We start from the raw sequence: 13,448 nt of genomic DNA on the forward strand, positions 1-13,448 counted from the left end.
TGAACGGTGTGATTGTGTGTGTGAAGCGGCGGAGGTGGGTTTCCCCTTGCCCTTTTTTGGGGGGGGGGGGGGGGGGGGGGGGTGTTTATGCTCATTCACAGACTCTGGGTCAGTTTCCCTGGTTCACATGGTTGGCTCGGTGTGTTTTGTGTCCACAGTATGGCAGAAGTCCCCTGCACTTGGCCGCCTACAAGGGCCACATCGAGGTTGTGCGAATCCTGCTCAAAGCCGGCTGCGACCTGGACATCCAAGACGATGTGAGTAGATCCGTTCATCCCTCTACCAGCTGTGGGTCTACTTTTCTTCCACTCCCAGCTTGCACTGCACTGGTGTCGACAGTGATCAATGCTTGTGGACCGTTGCTTTAGTTTCTATTTTATTGGAATCATTCTTCAAGCATTTTAGACTTTTTAAAAGACAATTTCCTCCCCACACACGCAGCAGCGGGATATTTGCTTGAGGAGCGGTGTATTTTCCCTGTCACACACACAGAGTTTCTGCCCACACAAGTAGTGCAATGACCTCCAGCGGCCTTGAGTGGGACTCTTTTGACTGCCCGCTAGTGGGCTTACCCCGGGGATGCAAGTTCCCCTTCCTGGCAGATAGCGGAACAAATCTCTGGTGCTCCCAAATTAACTCGCTGTGGTCAGTGAGCTCCGTGACAGGCTGCAGTGCGTCCTCCAGGACTCGGGGGAGGCAGGAGCAGCAGCAGCAGCAGCAGGAGGAGGAGAAGGAGAAGGAGAAGGAGAAGGAGAAGGAGGAGGAGGAGGGGAGAAGACAGTGGAGGAGGGCTGGGAAAGAGCCTGGAGGATCAGGGAGAGTGAAGGAGGTTAGAGAAACCCTGCTCCTACCGAGCCGGTGGAAATCCCTTCCCCCCCTCCTGTCCTTCTTTCCTTCCCATCTTCCTTCCCCTGCCCAAGCTCCAGTCCTCCACCGCCTCTGCTGCTGCTTCTTGTGCTTGGCAAAACTCTTATCTAGCTTGGAATGGCTCAACTTCTCCTCCTCCTCCTCCTCCTCCTCCTCCTCTTCCTCCTCTTCCTCGCCCCTCCCTCTCAAGGAAATCACAGCTCCTTGCTCTTTCTTCAAGCGTCCTCATGTCAAACCCGGCCTGCCGAGCGTCCGTCGCTCACCGCTAATCTGCCCTGTCCGCAGGAATTCCATTTATGGCCGTGCATAAATGTGAGCTGAGCTGAGTGACTCTTTTTTTCTTTTTTCTCTTTTTTCCCCTCTCTCTCTCTCTCTTTGCTTTTTTGCCTGGGACTGTGCCGTGTGCTTGCCGCTTTGTGTGGTTTCTACAAGCCACAGCAGGGCTCTGACAGTGGAGAGAGCCATTTGGGGTTGAACTGCTGTGGTTCGTTTAACTGCTACATTGAGTTACCACAATAACATTAGCGCCACTAGAGGCTGTTGTAGCTGTGAGCTTTGGGATATGTGCTACACTCACCCCAAAAAAAAAAAAAAAAAAAAAAAAAAGCTTACTAAAACCTCCTCTGCCATTGTTGACATTTTTGATGAATGAAAATCTTGTATCTCCATATCAGCTTGTCAGATTTGCATAAATTAATATAAAAAATGATCCTGCAAGGGCAAGAAAAGTTACAGTTTCAGCACAGAGTCAATGTAAACTAGCGAAATTGGGGTTCCAAGATTTTCCCATAATGCTGATTGTGTTATGATTTGAATTTTGGTGCCGTCCTGTTGGTGGTGGTGGTCACGTTTGGGTTATGAGTTTTCTCTGTGTGTGTGTGTGTGTGTGTGTGTGTTGCTGTTGGCAGGGGGAGCAGACGGCGCTACACCGGGCCGCTGTGGTGGGAAACAGTGATGTTATCGCCGCGCTCATCCAGGAAGGGTGTGCTCTGGACAGACAGGACAAGGTACACATCAGAGGACCGACACACACACACACACACACACACACACATGCACAGTGCACCTGTAATCACACACACTCAGGCGAGCAGTGACACACAGACACACAAACAAGCGCACATTTACAAAGAGCCTATCAGCAACAGTCCCATTACATTTACACACATGCTCTTCTGCATTCACACACACACATTCACACACTCACACACACACTCAGAGGCTAATGGAAGCTCTATTACAGTCAATCACGGGAACAGAGTGAGTTTCAAAGCCATCATAATGTCGGCTTGCATTAAAGCCATTTGACGATCAGCAGAGAAAACAGTGTGCCTGTAATCTGCTTAGCCTCATTCCTGGAGGAAAATGGAGTAGTGTGTTTAAAATCACAAAGGAGTGGGAAATTATACTCTCTCCTCGTTGAGCTACTACTCCATGCTATAATACATACACTTTTAATAATGCACCAAAAAGTAGTGTATACTTACTTTTACTCAAAAACCAGCAGATTCACAGTGCTTCAAAGTGAAACCAGTAGGTGCACATACAAATAACACCCGACCAAATTTTTAGGTAATCCCGCTCCTTCCATCAAATGAAGCTGCCTTTCTCACCCTAACCACGTTCCCATAGGCTTACAGTGTCATTGTGAGTGTTTCCTCCATGTTGTGCCTCTGTCCAACATCCTGTTTCCACTGGAAAGATTGGTAACACTTTACAATACAGTACAACAATTGACATTAGTTAACGTTAGTTAATGCCATAATGGTTAATTAACTGTTAGGTAATGATTATTATGGCATTTACTAATGTTAATAATATCTACAATAACCCTTAAATAACATATAAATTAATACCTTAGCATGAACAGCATTAGTACATGATTCTTAGACACATTAGTTAATGGTTACTTAATGTTTATTACCTGTTACTTAATGTTTATTACCTGTTACTTAATGTTTATTATGGCATTAAGTTACGTTAATTGTTGTACTCTTATTGTAAAGTGTTACCGAAAGATTTTGCAATTCTAAAGGCAAAATGTTCTTAAAATGCTCTAAAAGGTCAATTCACAGATTTGGAAAAGCCTGGAAAGTCAGTGTAGTAATCCTTAGAGGTCTGGGATTGCACACAAAGTTTGGAAAATTTTTGAAAAACTAATTGCGTCTAATTGGGAAAATTTGTGCATGGCATTTATTTTATTTAGTTATTTATTTTTTACCCTTTGCACTATAGCATGTGCTGTTCATGCACTGTTATACTGCAGTATGCCCCAGCTGTCAGCCATTTACAGCCTCTCGCATATTAAACAATGACTGAAGTTGTCTAATCTCTGAGTGAGGAATTTTGAAATCGTGTTAGTGCAAATTGGATTTAGATTCATTTGCTGTCTTAAATCATCATAGAATTAAATCCGCATTACAAATTAAAACCAAAAAAAAAATCAATAAACTATCATGTAAACAAAGCCGTTGGTGACAGATGCTTTCTCAACAGGGGGCGCCTTGTTGGAACTATAGATTTATTATTCTCAAGAGGGGGTTATGGACGGTTAAATTCATGTAAACTTCTGATGTTTGCCCAAAATCTCCATTGTTTTCTGTGATTTTCTGGACTGGAGGGAGGATTGTGGCCGGTGGCAGGGGGGTAACATAAAGTTCACATAAGTTTTTGTCTCTGATAATGCTGGTTTTGTGTCTTCGCAGGACGGCAACACTGCTCTCCACGAGGTGTCCTGGCACGGCTTCAGCCAGTCCGTCAAGCTGCTGGTGAAAGCCGGCGCCAACGTTCATGCCAAAAACAAGGTAACCGCAGCTCGGTGCGTTTCTCTGTGCTGCAGCGGTGATTAAATGTGAGTGTTTTGCTGTAGAAGGTCACTGTCTTCTGGGTAGCAGAAGACAGGGCCGCTTCTAAGTATTTCTCGTCCCAGTAGGAATGAGAAAATCAGACAGCACAGCAAAAACGATTGATTTTGACCGGCCACTTTAGTCTTCCACTGAGTGTTAAAATCCTGTTTTCTTCACAGTCTCCCCATTTGTATCGAGATAAAGTCTCTTGGTTGAAGAAAAATAATACAAAAAACGCTAATTTGCATTGGAAACACGTGAAATTATTTCACCGCCATGGAAGACTTTTTTCACTCATATAAATTTCAATTATAGATCAAATAACATGTTATGACGGATGCTTTTTGCAGTGTTCTTTCTAGTCATCTTTCTACTACGGTAATAAAAGGATTAAATAGTGCAGATAATAGCTTTTGGAATCTGTAAAAGCCTGATTTGGGATAAGCTGTTTTCATGCATCCTCACATCCGACTCATGAATATCTCTGCAGACATAAATGAAAAGAATATTCTGAATATTGCCACGCAGTGCCGAAGCTGTGTCGGTTTGAAAACCGAGGCTAAATTGGATAAGGTGGATGCATGACTCGGTACACAAGGAATACAAGCAGCTCTTACCCAGAATATATTTTGTATTTTACATTTGTCAGCTGTCTGCCAAGGAAAAAAAGACATGTCCACTCTTTTTTGGTACATTTTCCACATACTGATTTTCTAGAGTTTGGCTTGTGTTGTATTAGTACCTCCTCGAAAATGAGATGGCTCATTTCAAAAGGTTTATCCTAATGAATAAACGTTTATCATCATCTAGAAATGATAGCAATATCTTCAGATTGGGCAAAAACGATACAATAATTAAGATGTTACTCATTTCTAAAACTGAATCTGAAACTGAAACAAGCTGAATTGTATTGAATTGACACCTCACCTTGTTTGTGTGTTTTATTTTTCTCAGCTGACAATATAAGATTTACCGGATTCAACATGAGATTAAACAACATGAATTTTTTTTAATGTTATTTATAGCAACCTGTGTAAAAGGCTAGAATGAGCGCTCTAAAGTGTTGAGCACATTAAAGAGGAGACGCTCGGGGAAACATTATGAACAGAGCTCGCGCAGCTTGAAGCCTGCTCAGTTAGAAAAATCAAACCGCCTGTCTCTGCCGAGTGGGTTTACAGTGTGTGTGAGCAGCAGCATTATGATTCAGTGAACGCAGCCGCCGCTCTCTCGCCGCCTCCTCCTCCTGGCTCCCGCTCCTCACTCTCATTTTGTCTTTTGTCATCATCGTCTCGCTTCTCTCACTCTTCTCGTCTCTCGCCTCGTGCCTTTTTTGTCTTCACACTCCCTCTCCTTTCTCTCTCTCTCGTCTCTCGCCTCTCTCTTTGGTTTTTGTTTCCTCTCCAAAGATGAAAGTAAGCTGATTGCCGTCTGCCCCCTGTTTTTACTCCATACATTAAAAATAAAAAGTCCTAGGAAACTAAACTAAATGATGAAATGGACTCCTTATTTTCTGTCGGTGTCTCCCAGGCAGGAAACACGGCTCTCCACCTGGCGTGTCAGAACGGTCATGCCCAGAGCTCCAAGGTTTTGCTCCTGGGAGGCTCCAGGCCCGACAGCAAGAACCATGTAAGTCCTGCAGGGCCGCCGCCATTGATGCTGATGACAGAACAACCTGCCAGAATTAATCAGATGCAGGCACACTGGAGTGCTTTTGACCAGTGAAGTGCTTTTTTCTGCTGGTCTGGAAGGTCATGTAGCATTTTTAATCAGAATTATCCTCATTGTCAGGTGTAATACTTATGTGTAATTACGGTAAACAAATATCACCATATTCGAGACTGTTGTTCATCTGTTTTGTTGGTGCTCGTCCACATTTCCCATATAAACCCTGTGCAAAGGAGCTGCAGCTTCTACTGTGGACAAAATCTTTGTCTTTCACTCGAGTTGTGTGCTCTCTGTTTTCCAAAGTGAGTGACTTGGGTTAAAGAGATCATTAAATGGACTCTTACTTTCTTGATTTGATGTATTTCCTGTTCAAACAGGATGTACGGGCAGGACAAAGTGCAGGGAAGGATCACTCACAAGTGCAAACCAACACAATATCAGTTTGGGAGAGAAACACAGTTTTATTTGAAGGGATGGGTGGATGAGGGAGGATGTTTTAACATTTGTGAAATTTTTATTAGTTGAAATTTTAATGTACACCCACTAGTGCAGGATGATGATGTCGCCAGATACTCGGGGCATGATACTCTGTTTTACACGAAGTAGAAGTCATGCGAGGTTGCTCCACGGGGACTTTAAGTGACTTTTCCTGTCAGAAACTTTAGCTTTAGCTGCGTGTTCCTCTGGGAGGACAGCGCCCTCTTCCTGTTTTGTGCCGTAAAGCAGTCCAGCTTTACAGCACAGCAGCCCAGCCAAATGCAAATTCAGATGGAAATTCATCCTAATAACACACAACGTCAACTTGAGAACAGTGGCTGTCAGCAACACTCTTACCTTCATCTTAATTATCAAAACTGATGTGGTAATGACTTGCTGACTTGCCTGCCTTCTAGAAAAAAAAATAAAAAATACTGAAACATGTCAAACTGCACTGACACATTTTTCACTGTTTAACAAAAATTGATTTTATTGCTGCATGATACTAAATGACTTGATAAATAGGATCACTTTTTGCAGCAGTGATACTCCTCTTGAACATATTTAATACTTGATGTCGCTGTCAAGCATGTTTTTGTTTATTAGGAAGCATTTTTTAACTAAATCTGCAATATTTTTCGTTTTAGGCCTAGGCGGATTATTTCATAATTCAGTGTTCCATCTGCAGCATAATTTCCATTGCCTAATTTACCTTGTGTACCCTCTGAAGTTGGCAAGAACTTCATGTAAAATGCAAACTTTGAAAACAAACTTGCCTCCGCGCTCATCCACACACATTCACCTGGCTGCCGTTATCCAGCGGCTTTAAAATCCAGGATGACGGTGTAATGCTGCTACAGTGCTGTTTACACGGCAAAGAAGTCACTTAATTATGAAACCCTGCACGGTTCAATCTGCACTTCAAAAGTAATTTCTGCTCTCCTGGGGAAGCTGTTGTTACTCAGCACAACTCACATGTGGGAGGTTGTTGCTGCTGAGTCTCGGCGACGGCTCTTACTTTCACTGTTAAGAGCTTCATCCATGTGCTGTGATGCCGTTTGTGAGACCAAAAGTCTTAACAGGTCTTAATGGGACAGGTTGACCACCAGCAGCCATGTTTCTTGTCAAAATGTGACTCTGAAATTTTCATTGTAATGCTCATTTTTTTTCCTCATGAATGCCAAAAAGTCACCATCTAAAGTTCCTCTATATCTCCCAGCCAGTAATTTATCTCACCTCCTATTTTTTAATGCTAATTTGGAACAAATAATGCCTCATTTTGACATGAAAGTCTGTAGGTGAAATGGTGAATATGTTGTTGTCTCCAGGCAGGGGACACCTGTCTGCACGTGGCGGCCCGCTACAACCACGTGGCCATGATCCGAACGCTGCTGGGAGCCTTTTGCTCCGTGTCAGAGAAGAACCTGGTGAGTTTTGGCAGATTGATAAATTATCACTCGACACTCACTGGAGATAGCTGGAGTCTTGGGAGTTTTGTTGGCTTGCTTTTTTTTTTTTTTTTTTTTTTGGCTTTTTTGTGTGTATATATGTGTGTTGTCTATTGCTGATGGTATTTTAAAATGCATGCATGGTTGTATGTAAGTATACAGTCATATACAGGATGTGAATGTACGAGCATGACTGTGTGGATGTATGTGTGCATGTAGATAAATAGTTTAGTGTAGATATTTTTCAATTTTTTATTAATCTATTTTATTTTATTATTTTATTTATTTATTAATTATTAATTATTATTACTATTTTATTACTTTATTAATCTAAATTCTGCATCTATTCAGTTGTTAGTTGTGAGCATGAATGCAACAGTAACAGTGACTCTGATACGTGACCAGCCATTGTCTGGAAGTTATCAAAATATCAATTCTAGCTGCTAAAATAGTGCAAGTGGCTTGTGAATTTTGTCAACCATCAACCAAAGTGGCTGAAGGACAAAAAAACTTCACTGTCCTAGAGAAAGTTTAATATTCTCAAAAAAAAAAAAAAAAAAAAAAATCTGTTGTCAGTTTGACAAATCATATGCAAATGCTCTAGTTTGGTGTCTGCTTGTGTTGCATAGGGTTTTCATAATATATGTTTTTTCCAATATAACTATATATAATTCATTTGTGTGTGTTTTGGAATTGCTTTTGCACTGAGTCACTCTGCATAAAGAGCCTCCGCTAAACATACAGAATGTAAACGTTCATTCAAGCATAAAATGTCTTGGACTTTCCGAAGGCATTAAGTCTTTTGTCTTTTTCTCTCTCTTTCTCTCTCTCTCTCTCTTTCTCTCTTTGTCTTTTTCTCTCTCTCTCTCTTTCACCACCCTCTTGTTCTCGCCGTCTTGCACCAGGCCGGGGACACACCGCTACATGTGGCAGCTGCTCTGAATCACAAGAAGACAGTACGCCTGCTGCTGGAGGCGGGGGCAGACAGCCGCATCTGCAACAATGTGAGCGCCCGGGGGGCTTCTTTCTACATCATTAATGCTCGGGAGCGGCCCCGCCCGCATGCACGCACACACGCACGCATGCCGCTCCTCTTCCTCATCTTTAAGTCGGAGCACATTTCTCTTCTGTGACCAATCTCCTCTCGAGGGATTTTCACAGCATCCCTCCTTTATTCCCTCTATTTAAAGCCGTGCTAGGCAGCTTTACATGTTGGCAGCTCCAAATGTCAACATCCGTTTCCAGAGGTCATGTAAGGTGATGTCAGTAAACTGCACACAACATGCTCATGCTTACCAGCCTGACGAGTGTCTGATGCCTTATAGCAATACATAGTGAGGGGACAAGAGAGGCAAACGCCAACTTTGGTGAGTCTGGCGTTTCTCTGGTGCTGCTCACTGCTGTGGAGGAGATTATTTGCATTTCGTATCAGATCTTTGTATAGGATCTAGGGCGACTAAAGGAACATTTTACACCAGCACTGCTTTTAAAATTCATTTAAAACTCATTTATAAGGCCCTAAATGCTCTAGCGCCTTCATACCTCTGCGATTGATTATCTGACTATGATCCAAACCGTTTCCTGGGGTCGTCTATCTCTGGCGTGCTCAGTGTCCCAAAAGTGAACAAAATAACAAAAAGTATGGAGAAGCAGCTTTTTGTTATTATGCACCAAAGGCTTGGAACAAACTCAATCATTACAAATAAGACAAGCAACATCTGTTCATAGGTTTTCAGCTCTTTCTTGAAACTGTTTTTGCGATCTTGCCTTCAATTATTTTTTTTTTCTAACTGCATAGTTATTTCCTATTTCTTTTATATTTCCTATACTTCTTTCATGCTCTTATATCTCAGGACTGATTTTTGGCATTATCAACTTATTTTATTGCTACAATTATCCTATTTTTTTTCCTTCTTAATCTTTTCAGGGTTTTATCGTCTCATTGTTACTATTATCCTGTGTACATTGTGCTCCTTGCAAAGCACTTTGAGTTGTATTTCATGACATGAAAAGGACTTTTTTTTTTTATTGCTACTATCATATTATTATTAAATATGGAGGATGGAAGGCTCTTGCTATCAGTCAGTCCTATTTTGTGATTTAGGCTGATTCTATCTGTCTATATTTATTTAAAAATCTTGTTTAGTGCATTTTTAATCTCTAACTGTCTGTCTGAGTAACTTTTTAACCGTCTGTCTGACTGCCTGTCTGTCTGTCTGTCTTTCTGTCTGCAGGCAGGTCAGACAGCGCTGGACCAGGCCAGAGACCACAACAACCCGGACGTGGCTCTTCTCCTGACCAAAGCCCCTCAGGTGACACCACCATGGCAGCCAGCTCATTCACCCATTTCACTTTATGTTTCTATATTCATATACTGGCTCTTCATAGCAATGCATTGGTTTATTAGGCTCATAGTGATATTCAAAGAGTGTTGGTTTACTGCTTAGTAACATTTATTTTACATAACTGGTTATAACTAGCTAGAAGTTTTCGTAATTTCATTTAATAGTCAGAAGTGGGGAGTTTTTGCTTTCAAGGTCTGTAGGTTATTCCGGTGTGTGTAATAAAATAGTAACAATTTTACAGACTCTATTATCTATATTTTAAAGATTGTGTATGATGTGTATTTTTTTTTCTCCTCCTAAACTGCTTTAGAGTAGATCTCTTAAACATGCACCTGCGAAATGCCTAAAATCGAAATGATAAATCACACATTCTGTAAAGACTTTGACCACCTCATTCACCCGGTCACGTCACTCTACAGGTATTTTAGAAAAAACATTCGCCCTGCTGTTGGGGCTTGTTTAATGACACTACAGAGATGGACTGTCATTTCTAACTTTTATAAAGATCAAGCGATCGCCATAATGCTAATCTGACATCATTCCTCTTGGCTGGCAGTAAAAGTGTTTCTGCTGCTCTCGCCGTACATTAAAACAAGTACAGGCACAACGTGCTCGCAGAGAGTACATGGACATTTGATAAGGGAAAATAAAAATTGCTCTTCAAAATCAAATTAAATGTACCAACAACTAATTTCCAAATGAAATGTTGCAATACAGTAATCATTTTAGAGATGGCACTGTATATAATTCAGAGCAAGCGAGTAATGGGAATGCTAACAACAATCATAGGACAGTGGCAGGGCATGTGATGGACTTCCAAAAATAAATACCTGGGTGGGGGCGTGGGGTGGAGATCGGTCCCAGGCAGGCTTTTAATGTATCTTCAGATCAAATTCACAAACATAGGGTGGAAAGTCATATTTATATCTAAGCAAAGTCACATGCTTCAACATTAAGACCAAGAAACCTTTGGTAGTTTAGTGAGATTATGTTGGCTGTGTCACGATTTGATGCAGAAATAATGTCAAAGAGATTTATTTCATCAAGGTGAAATAATTAATTAACTCTAACATTAATGAGCTCATTAGTTTTATGGCAGTAAGTATGTAGATGGTATAAAATCATGGGCAGCATCAGGACGTCCCAGTATTTGATACAAGTTCTAGGGGTTAGCTCTTACGAAACAAAAATATATTGCAGTATATTGGAAAATATCATGTGATCTATTAGATAATACATTTCCATATATGGGAACTAGTCTTTTAAATATTTTCCCATATATTGAAATATATGCATAGACCATACATGTCTATATATTGATACATATAAAGAAATATGTAATACATGTTAAAAAAATATATATAGTTTGTCTTTATATGTTCAAATATACTACAACATATGCATATACCATATATGTATATATATCGCAACATATCTAAAAAATATATTGGGATGTTTTTTTAACATTGCATATTTTCCAATAAACAACCATGACATATGCATGGACCATGCATGGCGTATATCTGTACATATATTTCCAATACATGTCCATATATAATTGGAAAGTCATAGACATGTACCCAGTATTCATCAAATATAAATCTAAATACATTATGGAGGATATTTATAAATATAAAATGGCAAATATTATGGGATATAAACACATATATATTCATTTCCAATATATTGCAATATATGAAATGCGCAATTACTTATGTATAATTCCATATATTGAAATACATTACAATTATTGATGCAATATATATATATATATATATATATATATATATATATATATATATATATATATTGCATATGGTTCACCAATATATTATTCCATGTATTGCTAAGACATTTTCAGATATAAAATATATTTCAATATATTGTAATTCCATATATTAAATGTAATATATTCTAATATATTACCATATATTAGTAAATATATTTTCTTTCCGAAAAGGAGGGTTGATTTAAAGTTGCCGATTGAGTTTTACTTGACCCTCGGAGTGAAAATGGACACCAGTGTTGTGAGTTTTTGAAATCTCCAGGTCTGCTTGGGCTGTCGCTCTGCACGTCAGCTCTGTGGGTGCAAGTCAGCGCTGTTTTATATCTAAGTTAAGGGAGCCTAGTAGACAGTGCAGTGTGCAGCAGGAAGTCAGTTCCTTATATATGTGTGTGCACGCGAATATATGCCTGTGTTGTGCATGTGTGTGTGTGTGTGTGTGTGTAGTCAACGTACATTTACATTTGCATCGACTGCGACCTGCTGTGCTGCATATGTAAGCTGAATTTACCTCCGGGGATCGGTAATCTACAGTCTCATTTAACTGAATTATGTATCGCGATTGCAGTTTTCCTGTTGGACCCGTTTCGTATCTGAATGTTTCCTCTGTGTGTTCAGGTGCAGAGCTTCACCCGCGGCAGGAGTGTGAGGAAGAGGAGAGACAAGCTGAAGGCGGAGGGCAGGGCCCAGTCGGTACCCAGAGACGAGATGCTGCCCAGTAAGGTACAGCACCGGATCACTACACCTGTTACAGACAGCCACTTTCTTAATATTATAAAAATCACAGTGAATAGAGTAACGGCAGTAATGTAAGGACAGTATCTAGTGACCATGTCAATTTCTACTGCATGTTCGGCAGGAAATATTAATGACTCAGGTTTCTGGCGCCTTTCCAGCTTTGAGCGAAACACAGAAGGAGAAGCAGTTTTCAGATGCTTGTCATTTTTTGGATCATATCTCTGCTTTGGTTTTTGATTGAGCCGAAGGAATTTTCCCCGATCCTTTGATCCTTAATCCCTAAATGCCTCTTTTGTTTCATTTTGAACTTTGATAAAATGAAAACACACTGCATCGGTTTTAAGATCCCTAATTCCCCATTTTCACCTGTTCCTGCGATGTTTGGCCTCCTGCCACTGAGACCAAAAAGCAATCATTAAGCCACGAGTAAATCTGAAGGTGTAAAAGAAAAGAGGCATATTGGACATGTCTCTTTGAAGTCATGAAGTCTTCAAGTAAAGCATCCACCACTCTGACTCTCCTCTCTCTTGCCTAATTCCTGCAGGACAGTGCCTCCGCTGCCGACGACACGCACAGCAGTGACCGAGTCGCCTGCAAACACATGGAGGTGACCGAGTCAAACACCAGGAGGGGAAAGAACAGGAAGCAGAAAGAAAAGGTTCCTATTTTCCCCTAAAGTCGCCTAACTTAAAAAGAGTAGGGCCGGGTGCTGACTCAAAGGTGCCATGTTTTTTTTTTTTTTTTTTTTTTCTCTTTTTTGATCAATTCAGCACACTTTCCCTGTGGTCTTGTTAGGTGTATGGCAAAACAAAAACACTGAGCTCAGCATTTGAAGTGTGAGCTCCGGTGTGTCAGTGCCTCCGCTGCAAAGAACAGGCTTTTCTCCTCTGGGTGCTGATTTTATGCTAATGAGGCGCCGCTCGCATCAGGGGGTTTGGCTCGCGGCTCCGAGGAGAAAAGCCAGAAAAGTAAGAGTCAGTGAGTGGGAGTGGTAATTCACCCCGGGGGCAGTCAAACACAGATTGTCAGCTCTGAGTGATGTCACGAGGCTCCACATCAAAACAGCAATTTTCCCCTCATGTAAACTCACATGAAGGAGATGGTGTCAAACTGGGTGTCTATTGAATTCAATGGCAAATAGTGTGTATAACAATATGGGACCTTAGAAGGACAGGGATGATGTGAAGGGAGGTTGCCAGTCAAGGAAGGTCTGGGCCATGCAAAATAATGACTTACACTCCCCTCTCCCTTTAGTAGCATTACTCAGGAGCCCTTGAGC

At 41.1% G+C, this 13,448-nt stretch overlaps 1 protein-coding gene across 3 annotated transcripts in view; it reads left to right on the forward strand.

Annotated features, from left to right (window-relative positions):
* ankrd6b (ankyrin repeat domain 6b) overlaps positions 1–13,448 on the forward strand; it is a 46,697-nt gene that overhangs the window by 26,149 nt on the left and 7,100 nt on the right. For all 3 annotated transcript variants that reach the window (XM_030047394.1, XM_030047393.1, XM_030047395.1), the window contains exons 3-11: positions 159–257; positions 1,776–1,874; positions 3,573–3,671; positions 5,241–5,339; positions 7,184–7,282; positions 8,209–8,307; positions 9,538–9,615; positions 12,050–12,154; positions 12,714–12,827. In XM_030047394.1, the coding sequence (XP_029903254.1) occupies positions 159–257; positions 1,776–1,874; positions 3,573–3,671; positions 5,241–5,339; positions 7,184–7,282; positions 8,209–8,307; positions 9,538–9,615; positions 12,050–12,154; positions 12,714–12,827 (891 nt within the window). The remainder of the gene's footprint in view (positions 1–158; positions 258–1,775; positions 1,875–3,572; positions 3,672–5,240; positions 5,340–7,183; positions 7,283–8,208; positions 8,308–9,537; positions 9,616–12,049; positions 12,155–12,713; positions 12,828–13,448) is intronic.

This window comes from Myripristis murdjan, chromosome 24, assembly GCF_902150065.1.
Source record: "Myripristis murdjan chromosome 24, fMyrMur1.1, whole genome shotgun sequence".
In the NCBI taxonomy this organism is placed as follows: Eukaryota; Metazoa; Chordata; class Actinopteri; order Holocentriformes; family Holocentridae; genus Myripristis; species Myripristis murdjan.